The 21,577-nt window shown below is 45.0% G+C and overlaps 1 protein-coding gene across 1 annotated transcript in view; it reads left to right on the forward strand.

Annotated features, from left to right (window-relative positions):
* The window catches only part of ugt8 (UDP glycosyltransferase 8), a 145,539-nt gene that overhangs the window by 96,801 nt on the left and 27,161 nt on the right, over positions 1-21,577 (forward strand). The window contains exon 4 of the mRNA XM_055912144.1: positions 17,025-17,167. Coding sequence (XP_055768119.1) covers positions 17,025-17,167 — 143 coding nt within the window. The remainder of the gene's footprint in view (positions 1-17,024; positions 17,168-21,577) is intronic.

Consider the following 21,577-nt stretch of genomic DNA (forward strand, 5'->3'; position numbering starts at 1 on the left):
ATGGTTGGTCTCCTCCTCCAGTATTATATCTATGGTTGGTCTTCTCCAGTGTTATATCTATGGTTGGTCTCCTCCAGTGTTATATCTATGGTTGGTTTCCTCCAGTGTTATATCTATGGTTGGTCTCCTCCTCCAGTGTAATATCTATGGTTGGTCTCCTCCAGTGTTATATCTATGGTCGGTCGCCTCCTCCAGTGTTATATCTATAGTTGGTCTCCTCCAGTGTTATATCTATGGTTGGTCTCCTCCAGTGTTATATCTATGGTTGGTCTCCTCCAGTGTTATATTTATGGTTTGGTCTCCTCCAGTGTTATATATATGGTTGGTCTCCTCCTCCAGTGTTATATCTATGGTCTCCTCCTCCAGTGTTATATATATATATGGTTGGTCTCCTCCAGTGTTATATCTATGGTCTCCTCCTCCAGTATTATATCTATGGTTGGTCTCCTCCAGTATTATATCTATGGTTGGACTCCTCCAGTGATATATCTATGGTTGGTCTCCTCCAGTGTTATATCTATGGTTGGTCTCCTCCTCTAGTGTTATATCTATGGTTGGTCTCCTCCTCCAGTGTTATATCTATGGTTGGTCTCCTCCTCCAGTGTTATATCTATGGTTGGTCTCCTCCTCCAGTGTTATATCTATGGTTGGTCTCCTCCTCCAGTGTTATACCTATGGTTGGTCTCCTCCAGTGTTATATCTATGGTTGGTCTCCTCCAGTGTTATATCTATGGTTGGTCTCCTCCTCCAGTGTTATATCTATGGTTAGTCTCCTCCTCCAGTGTTATAACTATGGTTAGTCTCCTCCTCCAGTGTTATATCTATGGTTAGGCTCCTCCAGTGTTATATCTATGGTTGGTCTCCTCCAGTGTTATATCTATGGTTGGTCTCCTCCTCCAGTGTTATATCTATGGTTGGTCTCCTCCTCCAGTGTTATATCTATGGTTGGTCTCCTCCTCCAGTGTTATATCTATGGTTGGTCTCCTCCAGTGTTATATCTATTGTTGGTCTCCTCCTCCAGTGTTATATCTATGGTTGGTCTCCTCCAGTGTTATATCTATGGTTGGTCTCCTCCAGTGGTATATCTATGGTTGGTCTCATCCTCAAGTGTTATATCGATGGTTGGTCTCCTCCAGTGTTATATCTATGGTTAGTCTCCTCCAGTGTTATATCTATGGTTAGTCTCCTCCAGTGTTATATCTATGGTTGGTCTCCTCCTCCAGTGTTATATCTATGGTTGGTCTCCTCCTCCAGTGTTATATCTATGGTTGGTCTCCTCCTCCAGTGTTATATCTATGGTTGGTCTCCTCCAGTGTTATATCTCTGGTTAGTCTCCTCCAGTGTTATATCTATGGTTAGTCTCCTCCAGTGTTATATCTATGGTTGGTCTCCTCCAGTGTTATATCTATTGTTGGTCTTCTCCTCCAGTGTTATATCTATGGTTGGTCTCCTCCAGTGTTATATCTATGGTTGGTCTCCTCCAGTGGTATATCCATGGTTGGTCTCCTCCTCAAGTGTTATATCGATGGTTGGTCTCCTCCAGTGTTATATCTCTGGTTAGTCTCCTCCAGTGTTATATCTATGGTTGGTCTCCTCCAGTGTTATATCTATGGTTGGTCTCCTCCTCCAGTGGTATATCTATGGTTGGTCTCCTCCTCCAGTGTTATATCTATGGTTGGTCTCCTCCTCCAGTGTTATATCTATGGTTGGTCTCCTCCTCCAGTGTTATATCTATGGTTGGTCTCCTCCTCCAGTGTTATATCTATGGTTGGTCTCCTCCAGTGTTATATCTATGGTTGGTCTCCTCCTCCAGTGTTATATCTATGGTTGGTCTCCTCCTCCAGTGTTATATCTATGGTTGGTCTCCTCCTCCAGTGTTATATCTATGGTTGGTCTCCTCCTCCAGTGTTATATCTATGGTTGGTCTCCTCCTCCAGTGTTATATCTATGGTTGGTCTCCTCCAGTGTTATATCTATTGTTCGTCTCCTCCTCCAGTGTTATATCTATGGTTGGTCTCCTCCAGTGTTATATCTATGGTTGGTCTCCTCCAGTGGTATATCTATGGTTGGTCTCCTCCTCCAGTGTTATATCTATGGTTGGTCTCCTCCAGTGTTATATCTATGGTCTCCTCCTCCAGTGTTATATCTATGGTTGGTCTCCTCCTCCAGTGTTATATCTATGGTTGGTCTCCTCCTCAAGTGTTATATCGATGGTTGGTCTCCTCCTCAAGTGTTATATCGATGGTTGGTCTCCTCCTCAAGTGTTATATCGATGGTTGGTCTCCTCCAGTGTTATATCTCTGGTTAGTCTCCTCCAGTGTTATATCTATGGTTAGTCTCCTCCAGTGTTATATCTATGGTTGGTCTCCTCCTCCAGTGTTATATCTATGGTTGGTCTCCTCCTCCAGTGTTATATCTATGGTTGGTCTCCTCCTCCAGTGTTATATCTATGGTTGGTCTCCTCCTCCAGTGTTATATCTATGGTTGGTCTCCTCCAGTGTTATATCTCTGGTTGGTCTCCTCCTCCAGTGTTATATCTATGGTTGGTCTCCTCCTCCAGTGTTATATCTATGGTTGGTCTCCTCCTCCAGTGTTATATCTATGGTTGGTCTCCTCCTCCAGTGTTATATCTATGGTTGGTCTCCTCCTCCAGTGTTATATCTATGGTTGGTCTCCTCCAGTGTTATATCTATTGTTCGTCTCCTCCTCCAGTGTTATATCTATGGTTGGTCTCCTCCAGTGTTATATCTATGGTTGGTCTCCTCCAGTGGTATATCTATGGTTGGTCTCCTCCTCCAGTGTTATATCTATGGTTGGTCTCCTCCAGTGTTATATCTATGGTCTCCTCCTCCAGTGTTATATCTATGGTTGGTCTCCTCCTCCAGTGTTATATCTATGGTTGGTCTCCTCCTCAAGTGTTATATCGATGGTTGGTCTCCTCCTCAAGTGTTATATCGATGGTTGGTCTCCTCCTCAAGTGTTATATCGATGGTTGGTCTCCTCCAGTGTTATATCTCTGGTTAGTCTCCTCCAGTGTTATATCTATGTTTAGTCTCCTCCAGTGTTATATCTATGGTTGGTCTCCTCCTCCAGTGTTATATCTATGGTTGGTCTCCTCCTCCAGTGTTATATCTATGGTTGGTCTCCTCCTCCAGTGTTATATCTATGGTTGGTCTCCTCCTCCAGTGTTATATCTATGGTTGGTCTCCTCCTCCAGTGTTATATCTATGGTTGGTCTCCTCCAGTGTTATATCTCTGGTTAGTCTCCTCCAGTGTTATATCTATGGTTAGTCTCCTCCAGTGTTATATCTATGGTTGGTCTCCTCCTCCAGTGTTATATCTATTGTTGGTCTCCTCCTCCAGTGTTATATCTATTGTTGGTCTCCTCCAGTGTTATATCTATTGTTGGTCTCCTCCAGTGTTATATCTATTGTTGGTCTCCTCCTCCAGTGTTATATCTATGGTTGTTCTCCTCCAGTGTTATATCTATGGTTAGTCTCCTCCAGTGTTATATCTATGGTTGGTCTCCTCCTCCAGTGTTATATCTATGGTTGGTCTCCTCCTCCAGTGTTATATCTATGGTTCGTCTCCTCCAGTGTTATAACTATGGTTGGTCTACTCCAGTGTTATATCTATGGTTGGTCTCCTCCTCCAGTGTTATATCTGTGGTTGGTCTCCTCCAGTGTTATATCTGTGTTTGGTCTCCTCCAGTGTTATATCTATGGTCTCCTCCTCCAGTGTTATATCTATGGTTGGTCTCCTCCAGTGTTATGTCTATGGTTGGTCTCCTCCAGTGTTATATCTATGGTTGGTCTCCTCCTCCAGTGTTATATCTATGGTTGGTCTCCTCCTCCAGTGTTATATCTATGGTTAGTCTCCTCCTCCAGTGTTATATCTATCGTTAGTCTCCTCCAGTGTTATATCTATGGTTGGTCTCCTCCTCCAGTGTTATATCTATGGTTGGTCTCCTCCAGTGTTCTAACTATGGTTGGTCTACTCCAGTGTTATATCTATGGTTGGTCTCCTCCTCCAGTGTTATAACTGTGGTTGGTCTACTCCAGTGTTATATCTATGGTTGGTCTCCTCCAGTATTATATCTATGGTTGGTCTCCTCCAGTGTTATATCTACGGTTGGTCTCCTCCTCCAGTGTTATATCTGTGGTTGGTCTCCTCCAGTGTTATATCTATGGTCTCCTCCTCCAGTGTTATATCTATGGTTGTTCTCCTCCAGTGTTATATCTATGGTTGGTCTCCTCCTCCAGTGTTATATCTATGGTTGGTCTCCTCCTCCAGTGTTATATCTATGGTTGGTCTCCTCCTCCAGTGTTATATCTATGGTTGGTCTCCTCCTCCAGTGTTATATCTATGGTTGGTCTCCTCCAGTGTTATATCTCTGGTTAGTCTCCTCCTCCAGTGTTATATCTATGGTTGGTCTCCTCCAGTGTTATATCTATGGTTGGTCTCCTCCAGTGTTATATCTATGGTTGGTCTCCTCCAGTGTTATATCTACGGTTGGTCTCCTCCTCCAGTGTTATATCTGTGGTTGGTCTCCTCCAGTGTTATATCTATGGTCTCCTCCTCCAGTGTTATATCTATGGTTGGTCTCCTCCAGTGTTATATCTATGGTTGGTCTCCTCCAGTGTTATATCTATGGTTGGTCTCCTCCAGTGTTATATCTATGGTTGGTCTCCTCCTCCAGTGTTATATCTATGGTTGGTCTCCTCCTCCAGTGTTATATCTATGGTTGGTCTCCTCCTCCAGTGTTATATCTATGGTTGGTCTCCTCCAGTGTTATATCTATGGTTGGTCTCCTCCAGTGTTATATCTCTGGTTAGTCTCCTCCTCCAGTGTTATATCTATGGTTAGTCTCCTCCAGTGTTATTTCTATGGTTAGTCTCCTCCTCCAGTGTTATATCTATGGTTGGTCTCCTCCTCCAGTGTTATATCTATGGTTGGTCTCCTCCTCTAGTGTTATATCTATGGTTCGTCTCCTCCAGTGTTATAACTATGGTTGGTCTACTCCAGTGTTATATCTATGGTTGGTCTCCTCCTCCAGTGTTATATCTATGGTTGGTCTCCTCCTCCAGTGTTATATCTATGGTTGGTCTCCTCCTCTAGTGTTATATCTATGGTTCGTCTCCTCCAGTGTTATAACTATGGTTGGTCTACTCCAGTGTTATATCTATGGTTGGTCTCCTCCTCCAGTGTTATATATATGGTTCGTCTCCTCCAGTGTTATAACTATGGTCGGTCTCCTCCAGTGTTAGTCTCCTCCAGTGTTATATCTATGGTTGGTCTCCTCCAGTGTTATATCTATGGTTGGTCTCCTCCAGTGTTATAACTATGGTTGGTCTACTCCAGTGTTATATCTATGGTTGGTCTCCTCCAGTGTTATATCTATGGTTGGTCTCCTCCAGTGTTATATCTATGGTTGGTCTCCTCCAGTGTTATATCTATGGTTGGTCTCCTCCAGTGTTATATCTATGGTTGGTCTCCTCCAGTGTTATATCTATGGTTGGTCTCCTCCAGTGTTATATCTATGGTTGGTCTCCTCCTCCAGTGTTATATCTATGGTTGGTCTCCATTGTTATATATATGGTTGGTCTCCTCCTCCAGTGTTATATCTATGGTTGGTCTCCTCCTCCAGTGTTATATCTATGGTTTGTCTACTCCAGTGTTATATCTATGGTTGGTCTCCTCCTCCAGTGTTATATCTATGGTTGGTCTCCTCCTCCAGTGTTATATCTATGATTGGTCTCCTCCTCCAGTGTTATATCTGTGGTTGGTCTCCTCCAGTGTTATATCTATGGTCTCCTCCTCCAGTGTTATATCTATGGTTGGTCTCCTCCAGTGTTATGTCTATGGTTGGTCTCCTCCAGTGTTATATCTATGGTTGGTCTCCTCCTCCAGTGTTATATCTATGGTTGGTCTCCTCCTCCAGTGTTATATCTATGGTTGGTCTCCTCCTCCAGTGTTATATCTATGGTTAGTCTCCTCCAGTGTTATATCTATCGTTAGTCTCCTCCAGTGTTATATCTATGGTTGGTCTCCTCCTCCAGTGTTATATCTATGGTTGGTCTCCTCCTCCAGTGTTATATCTATGGTTAGTCTCCTCCAGTGTTATATCTATCGTTAGTCTCCTCCAGTGTTATATCTATGGTTGGTCTCCTCCTCCAGTGTTATATCTATGGTTGGTCTCCTCCTCCAGTGTTATATCTATGGTTGGTCTCCTCCAGTGTTATAACTATGGTTGGTCTACTCCAGTGTTATATCTATGGTTGGTCTCCTCCTCCAGTGTTATATCTACGGTTGGTCTCCTCCTCCAGTGTTATATCTGTGGTTGGTCTCCTCCAGTGTTATATCTATGGTCTCCTCCTCCAGTGTTATATCTATGGTTGGTCTCCTCCAGTGTTATATCTATGGTTGGTCTCCTCCTCCAGTGTTATATCTATGGTTGGTCTCCTCCTCCAGTGTTATATCTATGGTTGGTCTCCTCCAGTGTTATAACTATGGTTGGTCTACTCCAGTGTTATATCTATGGTTGGTCTCCTCCTCCAGTGTTATATCTATGGTTGGTCTCCTCCTCCAGTGTTATAACTATGGTTGGTCTCCTCCAGTGTTATATCTATGGTTGGTCTCCTCCAGTGTTATATCTATGGTTGGTCTCCTCCAGTGTTCTATCTATGGTTGGTCTCCTCCTCCAGTGTTATATCTGTGGTTGGTCTCCTCCAGTGTTATATCTATGGTTGGTCTCCTCCAGTGTTATATCTATGGTTGGTCTCCTCCTCCAGTGTTATATCTATGGTTGGTCTCCTCCTCCAGTGTTATATCTATGGTTGGTCTCCTCCTCCAGTGTTATATCTATGGTTGGTCTCCTCCTCCAGTGTTATATCTATGGTTGGTCTCCTCCAGTGTTATATCTCTGGTTAGTCTCCTCCTCCAGTGTTATATCTCTGGTTAGTCTCCTCCTCCAGTGTTCTATCTATGGTTGGTCTCCTCCTCCAGTGTTATATCTGTGGTTGGTCTCCTCCAGTGTTATATCTATGGTTGGTCTCCTCCAGTGTTATATCTATGGTTGGTCTCCTCCTCCAGTGTTATATCTATGGTTGGTCTCCTCCTCCAGTGTTATATCTATGGTTGGTCTCCTCCTCCAGTGTTATATATATGGTTCGTCTCCTCCAGTGTTATAACTATGGTTGGTCTCCTCCTCCAGTGTTATATCTGTGGTTAGTCTCCTCCAGTGTTATATCTATGGTCTCCTCCTCCAGTGTTATATCTATGGTTGGTCTCCTCCAGTGTTATATCTATGGTTGGTCTCCTCCTCCAGTGTTTAATCTATGGTTGGTCTCCTCCTCCAGTGTTATATCTATGGTTGGTCTCCTCCTCCAGTTTTATATCTCTGGTTGGTCTCCTCCTCCAGTTTTATATCTATGGTTGGTCTCCTCCTCCAGTGTTATATCTGGTTGGTCTCCTCCTCCAGTGTTATATCTATGGTTGGTCTCCTCCAGTGTTATAACTATGGTTGGTCTACTCCAGTGTTATATCTATGGTGGTCTCCTCCTCCAGTGTTATATCTATGGTTAGTCTCCTCCAGTGTTATATCTATGGTTGGTCTCCTCCTCCAGTGTTATATCTATGGTTGGTGTCCTCCTCCAGTGTTATATCTATGGTTGGTCTCATCCAGTGTTATATCTATGGTTGGTCTCCTCCAGTGTTATATCTATGGTTGGTCTCCTCCTCCAGTGTTAAATCTATTGTTGGTCTCCTCCTCCAGTGTTATATCTATGGTTGGTCTCCTCCTCAAGTTTTATATCTATGGTTGGTCTCCTCCAGTGTTATATATATGGTTGGTCTCCTCCTCCAGTGTTATATCTATGGTTTGTCTCCTCCTCTAGTGTTATATATATGGTTTGTCTCCTCCTCCAGTAATATATCTATGGTTTGTCTCCTCCTCCAGTGTTATATCTTTGGTTGGTCTCCTCCTCCAGTGTTATATCTATGGTTGGTCTCCTCCTCCAGTGTTATATCTATGGTTGGTCTCCTCCTCCAGTGTTATATCTATGGTTGGGCTCCTCCTCCAGTGTTATATCTATGGTTGGTCTCCTCCTCCAGTAATATATCTATGGTTTGTCTCCTCCTCCAGTGTTATATCTATGGTTGGTCTCCTTCTCCAGTGTTATATCTATGGTTGGTCTCCTCCTCCAGTGTTATATCTATGGTTAGTCTCCTCCAGTGTTATATCTATGGTTGGTCTCCTCCTCCAGTGTTATATCTATGGTTGGTGTCCTCCTCCAGTGTTATATCTATGGTTGGTGTCCTCCTCCAGTGTTATATCTATGGTTGGTGTCCTCCTCCAGTGTTATATCTATGGTTGGTCTCCTCCTCCAGTGTTAAATCTATTGTTGGTCTCCTCCTCCAGTGTTAAATCTATTGTTGGTCTCCTCCTCCAGTGTTATATCTATGGTTGGTCTCCTCCAGTGTTATATATATGGTTGGTCTCCTCCTCCAGTGTTATATCTATGGTTTGTCTCCTCCTCTAGTGTTATATATATGGTTTGTCTCCTCCTCCAGTAATATATCTATGGTTTGTCTCCTCCTCCAGTGTTATATCTATGGTTGGTCTCCTCCTCCAGTGTTATATCTATGGTTGGTCTCCTCCTCCAGTGTTATATCTATGGTTGGTCTCCTCCTCCAGTGTTATATCTATGGTTGGGCTCCTCCTCCAGTGTTATATCTATGGTTGGTCTCCTCCTCCAGTAATATATCTATGGTTTGTCTCCTCCTCCAGTGTTATATCTATGGTTGGTCTCCTCCTCCAGTGTTATATCTATGGTTGGTCTCCTCCTCCAGTGTTATATCTATGGTTGGTCTCCTCCAGTGTTATATCTATGGTTGGTCTCCTCCAGTGTTATATCTATGGTTGGTCTCCTCCAGTGTTATATCTATGGTTGGTCTCCTTCAGTGTTATATCTATGGTTGGTCTCCTCCTCCAGTGTTATATCTATGGTTGGTCTCCTCGAGTGTTATATCTATGGTTGCTCTCCTCCTCCAGTGTTATATCTATGGTTGGTCTCCTCCAGTGTTATATCTATGGTTGGTCTCCTCCAGTGTTATATCTATGGTTAGTCTCCTCCACAGTCCTTGTTTAGAACAAGTTCTCATTTACAACTGTGACCTGGCCAAGATAAAGCAGAGCAGTGCAATACAAACAACACAGAGTTACACATGGAATAAACAAACATACAGTAGAAAAGTCTATATACAGTGAGTGCAATTGAGGTAGGATAAGGGAGGTAAGGCAATAAATAGGTCATAGTGGTGAAATAATTACAATATAGCAATTAAACACTGGAGTGAAAGATGTGCAGAAGATGAGTGTGCAAGTAAAGATTCTGGGGTGCAAAGGAACAAAATAAATAAAATAAATAACAGTGTGGGGGATGAGGTAGTTGGATGGGCTGTTTACAGATGTGCTGTGTACAAATACAGTGATCTGTGAGCTGCTCTGACAGCTGGTGCTTAAAGTTAGTGAGGGAGATATGAGTCTCGAGCTTCAGTGATTTTTTTTCAGTTCGTTCCAGTCATTGGCATCAGAGAACTGGAAGGAAAGGCGGCCAAAGGAGGAATTGGCTTTGGGGGTGACCAGTGAAATATACCTGCTGGAGCGCCTGTTAGGAGTGGGTGGCTGCTATGGTGACCAGGGAGCTGCGATAAGGCGGGGCTTTACCTAGCAAAGACTTATAGATGACCTGCAGCCAATGGGTTTGGCAACGAATATGCAGCGAGGGCCAGCCAACGAGAGCATACAGGTCGCAGTTGTGGGTAGTATATGGGGCTTTGGTGACGAAACGCATGGCACTGTGATAGACTGCATCCAATTTGCTGAGTAGAGTGTCGGAGGCGTCAATTAACGTAGGCGAGGTCTCCGCATGTGTGTGGGGTGCGACGAAAGAACTATCTAAGGCATTTTGAGCGGGACTGAGGGCTCTACAGTGAAATAAAGCAATAAAAACTAGCCAAGACAGCAGTAGACAAGGCATATTGACATTAGAGGCATAAAGCAATCACAGGTGTTGATCAGGAGAGCTAAGACAGCAACGGGTAAATGGCGATGAATGCGCAGAGCGGGTCAGTTAGGTACATACAGGACCTGAGTTCGATGACTGGGGGCGACAGGTAAACAAATTGAGGTACCGTGTTATTGAAACAGTCCAGCTGACATCAGCTGTGTAGCTGAGTGATCATAGAGTCAGAAGAGCAGCAATAGGTGAGTCAGGGTGCCGTTCTGTAGTCACTACTACGCTAGGCGAGCAGGGGACACGGCGTTCAGAAAAGCTAGCGGGCCGGAGCTAGTAGATGGTTCTGCGGTGACATCGTAACAGAATAGTCTGTTGAGACCACATCGGGCGATCACGTCGGCAGTCCAGTCGTGATGGATCAGCGGGGCTCCGTGTCAACAATAAAGGTTCCAGGCCAATAGCTCAAGGCTAGCTGGTGCTTGCTTCGCGACAGAGGCGTTAGCTAACAGTAGCCACTCGTTTGCAGCTGGCTAGCTGCACTGATCCGGTGTAATGATCCAGAGCGGCAGGAATGGCAAGAATGGTAGAGAGAAGCAGTCCGATATGCTCTGGGTTGATATCGCGCTGTGCAGACTGGCAGGTGATTGTCCGAGTTAAGGCTGGCTGATGCCGGGGGGAAAAAAGGCGATGACCGCTAGCCGTGGCTAACAGAGACTAGTAGCTAGTTAGCTGGCTAGCTCCTGATGGAAGCTCCAGTTATAAGGAATAAAAATAGCAGATCCGTACCACATTGGGTGAGGCGGGTTGCATGAAAGTATATTTAGTTCATAGATAGAGAGAGAGATTAAGATATATACGAAAAATACCGCTATTTACACGGGATAAGACACGGGATAAGACACGGGATAAGACACGGGATAAGACACGGGATAAGACACGGGATAAGACACGGGATAAGACACGGGATAAGACACGGGATAAGACACGGGATAAGACACGGGATAAGACAAAGACAGAAATACACTTCCTACTTGCGCTGCCATCTTGGATTTTTTTTTGGTCCAGGAAGTTGTCTAAAAGGGATTGAATTTATTGTTGCCTAATGGTTTTTTTGGTAGGTTTCCACACTACTTTCCTTCCATCTATAGCATTTCTTAATATTACTCAGTTCCTTTGGTTTTGATGCCTCATGATTGAGTATTGCTCTGTTCAAGTAGACTTTGATTTTGCTGTGGTCTGATAGGGGTGTCAGTGGACTGACTGTGAACACTCTAAGAGGCTCTGGGTTGAGGTCAGTGATAAAGTAGTCCACACTACTATTGCCAAGAGATGAGCTATAGGTGTACCTACCGTAGGAGTCCCCTTGTACAGACCTAGCGTGTGTCAGAGCTGCAGGAGTTGTGACCCCTTTCTGTTGGTTATGTTGTCATAGTTGTGCCTAGGGGGGCATATGGGGGAGGGAATGCTGTCAGCTCCCTTCAGGTGTTTGTCCCACTGTGTGCTGAGGGTGTCAGGTTCTTGTCCAGTTCTGGCATTTAGGTCGTCACAGACTAGTACATGTCCCTGGGCCTGGAAATGATTGATTTCCCCCTCCAGGATGGAGAAGCTGTCTTCATTAAAGTATGGGGATTCTAGTGGGGGGATATAGGTAGCACACAGGAGGACATTTTTCTCTGTTGAGATAATTAACTTTTGAATTTCTAGCCAGATGTAAAATGTTCCTGTTTTGATTAATTGAATAAAGTGAGTTAGATCTGCTCTATACCAAATTAGCATACCTCCTGAGTCCCTTCCCTGTTTCACACCTGGTAGTGTGGTGGATGGGACTACCAGCTCTCTGTAACCTTTAAGAGGGCAACCAGTGGGTCTGTCTCCTCTATACAATGTTTCTTGCAGGATGACAATGTCTGTATTTCCGATTTCTTTGGTGAAGTCCGGGTTCCTGTTCTTTAGGCCAAAAGCAGATGACCTCAGGCCTTGGATATTCCAGGATGAGATGGTGAAGGCTTTGTGTTCCATAAAGTGTTCAATGTTGTTTGTCGTGTGGTTTGGCCTCGGACCAGTAAGTGTGAGCAGAGCCTTCTGAGCATCTCTCTCTCTCTCTCTCTCGCTCGCTCTCTCTCTACCTTTCTCCACCCCCTCTCTCTCTACCTCTCTCTCTCCCTGTTTGTTGCGGCAGATGGCCTAGTGGTTAGAGTGTTGGGCCAGTAACCGAAAGGTTGCTAGATGAAATGAGCTGACAAGGTAAAAACTCTGCTGAGTCTGCTGCCTGAACAAGGCAGTTAACCCACTGTTCCCCGGTAGGCCGTCAATGTAAATAAGAATTTGTTCTACACTGACTTGCCTAGTTAAATAAAGGTAAAAAGTCTCACACCCACTAGAAAGCTCTCTTTTATCGATCTGGCTGAGTTGGCCCTTGCCATGCCGAGCGGGGTGGGCAAATGGTTCAGCGGTCATCTCGCGGGGTTGGGGTCAGCTCGCGGGGTTGGGGTCAGGTCTGACGTACGGAGACGAGAGAGCGCGGGCCGCCGGCATCCAGTGTGGAGGGTTGTGGAATGTGGCTTTAGCCAATAAGAAGGCATTGTTCTGGCGGTGGGGTCGAGGGTCAGGGTGGAAAAGAGGACCATTGTAAACACACTAATCTCTCCGCCCCCATCTTTCTATCTCGCTCTCCCCTTCTTTCTTTCTCTCGCTCTCTCCCTCTCTCTCTCTCTCTTTCTTTCTCTCCCTCTCTTTCTCGCTCTCCCCCTCTTTCTCTCTCTCTCTCTCTCGCTCTCCCCTTCTTTCTTTCTCTCGCTCTCTCCCTCTCTCTCTCTCTCTTTCTTTCTCTCCCTCTCTTTCTCTCTCTCTGTCTCTCCCCTTCTTTCTCTCTCTCTCTCTCTGGGCCTGTGATACAAACACACGTACAGGGTCTGTGTTGTAGAGACACTGGGACCAGTGTGTCCTAGGTTAATAGCCCGTGCCATCCCCAGAGCTAACACACACACACACACACACACACACACACACACACACACACACACACACACACACACACACACACACACACACACACACACACACACATACATACACATACACATACACACACACAAACAATCTGCCTAGAGACCATCTCTGCTCCCCTCTCATCCCTCTCTCCCCCTATCTTCACATCATTCCCTCCCTCCCAGTCACCCAAATGAGGCCTTTTCAGACCGGGCTCAGTGTTTTGGCACAATTTGTCTTAATGTGACATATGCAATGCATTATTAACCAACACAGGGCACTATAGTTCCCTATTACCAGGCTAGCTAACTGGCTACAGCATGCTAAACACAGTTAACCATCATGCTAACATTGCTAACAGCTAAAGAGCTTTATTAACTGGATATGTAATGAGACACAGTTAACAATCATGCTAACATTGCTAACGGCTAAGGAGCTTTATTAACTGGATATGTAATGAGACACAGTTAACCATCATGCTAACATTGCTCACGGCTAAAGAGGTTTGATAACAGGATACGTAATGAGACACAGTTAACCATCATGCTAACATTGCTAACGGCTAAAGAGGTTTGATAACAGGATATGTAATGGGACACAGTTAACCATCATGCTAACATTGCTAACGGCTAAAGCACTTTGATAACAAGATACGTAATGAGAAACAGTTAACCATCATGCTAACATTGCTAACGGCTAAAGAGCTTTGATAACAGGATACGTAATGAGACACAGTTAACCATCATGCTAACAGCTAAAGAGCTTTGATAACAGGATACGTAATGAGACACAGTTAACCATCATGCTAACATTGCTAACGGCTAAAGAGGTTTGATAACAGGATATGTAATGAGACACAGTTAACCATCATGCTAACATTGCTAACGGCTAAAGAGCTTTGATAACAGGATACGTAATGAGAAACAGTTAACCATCATGCTAACATTGCTAATGGCTAAAGAGCTTTGATAACAGGATACGTAATGAGACACAGTTAACCATCATGCTAACAGCTAAAGAGCTTTGATAACAGGATACGTAATGAGACACAGTTAACCATCATGCTAACATTGCTAACGGCTAAAGAGCTTTGATAACAGGATACGTAATGAGACACAGTTAACCATCATGCTAGCATTGCTAACGGCTAAAGAGCTTTGATAACAGGATACGTAATGAGACACAGTTAACCATCATGCTAACATTGCTAACGGCTAAAGAGCTTTGATAACAGGATACGTAATGAGAAACAGTTAACCATCATGCTAACATTGCTAACGGCTAAAGAGCTTTGATAACAGGATACGTAATGAGACACAGTTAACCATCATGCTAACATTGCTAACGGCTAAAGAGCTTTGATAACAGGATACGTAATGAGAAACAGTTAACCATTGTGCTAACATTGCTAATGGCTAAATAGCTTTGATAACAGGATACCTAATGAGACACAGTTAACCATCATGCTAACGGCTAAAGAGCTTTGATAACAGGATACGTAATGAGACACAGTTAACCATCATGCTAACGGCTAAAGAGCTTTGATAACAGGATACGTAATGAGACACAGTTAACCATCATGCTAACGGCTAAAGAGCTTTGATAACAGGATACGTAATGAGACACAGTTAACCATCATGCTAACATTGCTAATGGCTAAAGAGCTTTGATAACAGGATACCTAATGAGACACAGTTAACCATCATGCTAACATTGCTAACGGCTAAAGAGCTTTGATAACAGGATACGTAATGAGAAACAGTTAACCATCATGCTAACATTGCTAATGGCTAAATAGCTTTGATAACAGGATACGTAATGAGACACAGTTAACCATCATGCTAACGGCTAAAGAGCTTTGATAACAGGATACGTAATGAGACACAGTTAACCATCATGCTAACATTGCTAACGGCTAAAGAGCTTTGATAACAGGATACGTAATGAGACACAGTTAGCCATCATGCTAACATTGCTAACGGCTAAAGAGCTTTGATAACAGGATACGTAATGAGACACAGTTAGCCATCATGCTAACGGCTAAAGAGCTTTGATAACAAGATTCCTAATGAGACACAGTTAACCATCATGCTAACATTGCTAACGGCTAAAGAGCTTTGATAACAGGATACGTAATGAGACACAGTTAACCATCATGCTAACATTGCTAACGGCTAAAGAGCTTTGATAACAGGATACGTAATTAGAAACAGTTAACCATCATGCTAACATTGCTAACGGCTAAAGAGCTTTGATAACAGGATACGTAATGAGACACAGTTAACCATCATGCTAACATTGCTAACGGCTAAAGAGCTTTGATAACAGGATACGTAATGAGAAACAGTTAACCATCATGCTAACATTGCTAACGGCTAAAGAGCTTTGATAACAGGATACCTAATGAGACACAGTTAACCATCATGCTAACGGCTAAAGAGCTTTGATAACAGGATACGTAATGAGACACAGTTAACCATCATGCTAACATTGCTAACGGCTAAAGAGCTTTGATAACAGGATACCTAATGAGACACAGTTAACCATCATGCTAACATTGCTAACGGCTAAAGAGCTTTGATAACAGGATACGTAATGAGAAACAGTTAACCATCATGCTAACATTGCTAACGGCTAAAGAGCTTTGATAACAGGATACGTAATGAGACACAGTTAACCATCATGCTAACATTGCTAACGGCTAAAGAACTTTGATAACAGGATACGTAATGAGACACAGTTAACCATCATGCTAACATTGCAAACGGCTAAAGAGCTTTGATAACAGGATACCTAATGAGACACAGTTAGCCATCATGCTAACGGCTAAAGAGCTTTGATAACAGGATACGTAATGAGACACAGTTAACCATCATGCTAAAATTGCTAACGGCTAAAGAGCTTTGATAACAGGATACGTAATGAGACACAGTTAACCATCATGCTAACATTGCTAACGGCTAAAGAGCTTTGATAACAGGATACGTAATGAGAAACAGTTAACCATCATGCTAACATTGCTAACGGCTAAAGAGCTTTGATAACAGGATACTTAATGAGACACAGTTAACCATCATGCTAACATTGCTAACGGCTAAAGAGCTTTGATAACAGGATACCTAATGAGACACAGTTAGCCATCATGCTAACCTGCATAGGCTTCTTCTGACTTTGACCCAACATGTAGCTAGCTCAGTTGTCTTGGAGGCTGATAGCAGGTCTATGTCTGATATGCCTAGCCTACTTTAAAAAAAAAATGTTTTTACCGTCAACAATAACAGGAACCTGTTTTTTGTGTTAGCTAGACGGAACCTCTTCCTGCCTAAAGGCCGATAGGCCCCATTGGAACCCTGTTCCATATCACACTACATAGAGAATAGAGGGCCATTTGAGACACACTGTGACAATGACAAATGAGTAAGCCTGAACCAAAGCACAAACAGCTCTGTTTACTATGATACATCAGTTGGCTTTAGTTCTTCAGGAAGATGACCTATTTAGTTGGTGACTGTGTGTGTGTGTGTGTGTGTGTGTGTGTGTGTGTGTGTGTGTGTGTGTGTGTGTGTGTGTGTGTGTGTGTGTGTGTGTGTGATCATGTGACCGTTGTGCTGGCCTGGTTTAGTTCTCTGTTTGATATCAATAAAGTTTGATGATGATGTAAACAGCGTCCGGGGATACAGTAGTCGTGGAGACAGTAGTCACGGGGTGTTAGGTGTGTGTGTGTCTCTGTGTGTTGTTCTGTGTTGGATAGTCCTTTAGATTTCAGATAGTCAACAGATAGTCCTTTAGATTTCAACTGTCTCCTCTCTCTCTCTGTTTGTGTGTCTCTGTGTGTGTGCTCTGTGTGTGTGTGTGTCTCTCTGTGTGTGTGTGTGTGTCTCTGTGTGTTGTTGTGTGTTGGACAACAGATAGTCCTTTGTCTAGATTTGAACTGTCTCCTCTCTCTCTCTCTGTGTGTGTGTGTGTGTGTGTGTGTGTGTGTGTGTGTGTGTGTGTTTGTCTGTGTGTGTTCTGCAGGACTTTGAGTCGTGGGTAAATGACACGGCGGAGCACGGTTTCGTGGTGGTATCGTTTGGCGCCGGCGTCAAATACCTCTCAGAGGATATCACTCACAAACTGGCTGGAGCCCTGGGCAGGCTGCCCCAACGCGTGGTCTGGAGGTACTGCCGCTTTAATTCATTCACATTCCCTTCCACTGGGACTGGGAGGGGGAGGGACACAACATGGCTGCTAATTCACATTCCCTTCCACTGGGACTGGGAGGGGGAGGGACACAACATGGCTGCTAATTCACATTCCCTTCCACTGGGACTGGGAGGGGGAGGGACACAACATGGCTGCTAATTCACATTCCCTTCCACTGGGACTGGGAGGGGGAGGGACACAACATGGCTGCTAATTCACATTCCCTTCCACTGGGACTGGGAGGGGGAGGGACACAACATGGCTGCTAATTCACATTCCCTTCCACTACAACTGGGAGGGGGAGGGACACAACATGGCTGCTAATTCACATTCCCTTCCACTGGGACTGGGAGGGGGAGGGACACAACATGGCTGCTAATTCACATTCCCTTCCACTGGGAGGGGGAGGGACACAACATGGCTGCTAATTCACATTCCCTTCCACTGGGAGGGGGAGGGGGAGGGACACAACATGGCTGCTAATTCACATTCCCTTCCACTGGGAGGGGGAGGGACACAACATGGCTGCTAATTCACATTCCCTTCCACTGGGAGGGGGGGGGACACAACATGGCTGCTAATTCACATTCCCTTCCACTGGGAGGGGGGGGGACACAACATGGCTGCTAATTCACATTCCCTTCCACTGGGAGGGGGAGGGGGAGGGACACAACATGGCTGCTAATTCACATTCCCTTCCACTGGGAGGGGGAGGGACACAACATGGCTGCTAATTCACATTCCCTTCCACTGGGAGGGGGAGGGACACAACATGGCTGCTAATTCACATTCCCTTCCACTGGGAGGGGGAGGGGGAGGGACACAACATGGCTGCTAATTCACATCCCCTTCCACTGCGACTGGGAGGGGGAGGGACACAACATGGCTGCTAATTCACATTCCCTTCCACTGCAACTGGGAGGGGGAGGGACACAACATGGCTGCTAATTCACATTCCCTTCCACTGCAACTGGGAGGGGGAGGGACACAACATGGCTGCTAATTCACATTCCCTTCCACTGCCACTGGGAGGGGGAGGGACACATGGCTGCTAATTCACATTCCCTTCCACTGCAACTGGGAGGGGGAGGGACACAACATGGCTGCTAATTCACATTCCCTTCCACTGCGACTGGGAGGGGGAGGGACACAACATGGCTGCTAATTCACATTCCCTTCCACTGGGAGGGGGAGGGACACAACATGGCTGCTAATTCACATTCCCTTCCACTGGGAGGGGGAGGACACAATATGGCTGCTAATTCACATTCCCTTCCACTGCGACTGGGAGGGGGAGGGACACAACATGGCTGCTAATTCACATTCCCTTCCACTGGGAGGGGGAGGGGGAGGGACACAACATGGCTGCTAATTCACATTCCCTTCCACTGGGAGGGGGAGGGGGAGGGACACAACATGGCTGCTAATTCACATTCCCTTCCACTGGGAGGGGGAGGGGGAGGGACACAACATGGCTGCTAATTCACATTCCCTTCCACTGGGAGGGGGAGGGGGAGGGACACAACATGGCTGCTAATTCACATTCCCTTCCACTGGGAGGGGGAGGGGGAGGGACACAACATGGCTGCTAATTCACATTCCCTTCCACTGGGAGGGGGAGGGGGAGGGACACAACATGGCTGCTAATTCACATTCCCTTCCACTGCCACTGGGAGGGGGAGGGACACAACATGGCTGCTAATTCACATTCCCTTCCACTGCAACTGGGAGGGGGAGGACACAACATGGCTGCTAATTCACATTCCCTTCCACTGCGACTGGGAGGGGGAGGGACACAACATGGCTGCTAATTCACATTCCCTTCCACTGGGAGGGGGAGGGACACAACATGGCTGCTAATTCACATTCCCTTCCACTGCAACTGGGAGGGGGAGGGACACAACATGGCTGCTAATTCACATTCCCTTCCACTGCAACTGGGAGGGGGTGGGACAAAACATGGCTGCTAATTCACATTCCCTTCCACTGGGAGGGGAGGGGGAGGGACACAACATGGCTGCTAATTCACATTCCCTTCCACTGGGAGGGGGGGGGGGACACAACATGGCTGCTAATTCACATTCCCTTCCACTGCGACTGGGAGGGGGAGGGACACAACATGGCTGCTAATTCACATTCCCTTCCACTGCAACTGGGAGGGGGAGGGACACAATATGGCTGCTAATTCACATTCCCTTCCACTGCGACTGGGAGGGGGAGGGACACAACATGGCAACTAATTCACATTCCCTTCCACTGCAACTGGGAGGGGGAGGGACACAACATGGCTGCTAATTCACATTCCCTGCCACTGGGAGGGGGAGGACACAACATGGCTGCTAATTCACCTTCCCTTCCACTGCGACTGGGAGGGGGAGGGACACAACATGGCTGCTAATTCACATTGGTCGAGTTCCTCCCCGACTATATTGCAGACGCATGCTAAATCTTACATCGCCTGGATAGGCATAAATGACTTGGCACACAACCATTGGTTGATGCAAATCAACACCTGGGCATCTAGTTGGGCAGGAACTCATCCTTTCACTCCCACTGCATCTAGGAGGGGGAGGACACAAAATGGCTGCCAGGGGTGGCACCATCTGTCGGGTGGATGAGGTAGAATGTCTGAATGATAAACTACCACTGCTACTGTGGGCACTAAAATGGCCCCAACACCTTACCTACTATCTCCAGTGTTGACAAGTTGAATTATATACTACAATGGCCCCAACACCTTACTATCTCCAGTGTTGACAAGTTGAATTATATACTACAATGGCCCCAACACCTTACCTACTATCTCCAGTGGTAACAAGTTGAATTATATACTACAATGGCCCCAACACCTTACCTACTATCTCCAGTGGTAACAAGTTGAATTATATACTACAATGGCCCCAACACCTTACCTACTATCTCCAGTGTTGACAAGTTGAATTATATACTACAATGGCCCCAACACCTTACTATCTCCAGTGTTGACAAGTTGAATTATATACTACAATGGCCCCAACACCTTACCTACTATCTCCAGTGTTAACAAGTTGAATTATATACTACAATGGCCCCAACACCTTACCTACTATCTCCAGTGTTGACAAGTTGAATTATATACTACAATGGCCCCAACACCTTACCTACTATCTCCAGTGTTGACAAGTTGAATTATATACTACAATGGCCCCAACACCTTACCTACTATCTCCAGTGGTAACAAGTTGAATTATATACTACAATGGCCCCAACACCTTACTATCTCCAGTGGTAACAAGTTGAATTATATACTACAATGGCCCCAACACCTTACCTACTATCTCCAGTGTTGACAAGTTGAATTATATACTACAATGGCCCCAACACCTTACCTACTATCTCCAGTGTTGACAAGTTGAATTATATACTACAATGGCCCCAACACCTTACTATCTCCAGTGGTAACAAGTTGAATTATATACTACAATGGCCCCAACACCTTACCTACTATCTCCAGTGTTGACAAGTTGAATTATATACTACAATGGCCCCAACACCTTACCTACTATCTCCAGTGTTGACAAGTTGAATTATATACTACAATGGCCCCAACACCTTACCTACTATCTCCAGTGGTAACAAGTTGAATTATATACTACAATGGCCCCAACACCTTACCTACTATCTCCAGTGTTGACAAGTTAAATTATATACTACAATGGCCCCAACACCTTACCTACTATCTCCAGTGTTGACAAGTTGAATTATATACTACAATGGCCCCAACACCTTACCTACTATCTCCAGTGGTGACAAGTTGAATTATATACTACAATGGCCCCAACACCTTACCTACTATCTCCAGTGGTAACAAGTTGAATTATATACTACAATGGCCCCAACACCTTACCTACTATCTCCAGTGGTAACAAGTTGAATTATATACTACAATGGCCCCAACACCTTACCTACTATCTCCAGTGGTAACAAGTTGAATTATATACTAAAATGGCCCCAACACCTTACCTACTATCTCCAGTGTTGACAAGTTGAATTATATTCTACAATGGCCCCAACACCTTACCTACTATCTCCAGTGGTAACAAGTTGAATTATATACTACAATGGCCCCAACACCTTACCTACTATCTCCAGTGTTGACAAGTTGAATTATATACTACAATGGCCCCAACACCTTACCTACTATCTCCAGTGTTGACAAGTTGAATTATATTCTACAATGGCCCCAACACCTACTATCTCCAGTGTTAACAAGTTGAATTATATACTACAATGGCCCCAACACCTTACCTACTATCTCCAGTGTTGACAAGTTGAATTATATTCTACAATGGCCCCAACACCTTACCTACTATCTCCAGTGGTAACAAGTTGAATTATATACTACA

This window comes from Salvelinus fontinalis, unplaced genomic scaffold (genome assembly GCF_029448725.1).
Source record: "Salvelinus fontinalis isolate EN_2023a unplaced genomic scaffold, ASM2944872v1 scaffold_0135, whole genome shotgun sequence".
Taxonomy (NCBI): Eukaryota; Metazoa; Chordata; class Actinopteri; order Salmoniformes; family Salmonidae; genus Salvelinus; species Salvelinus fontinalis.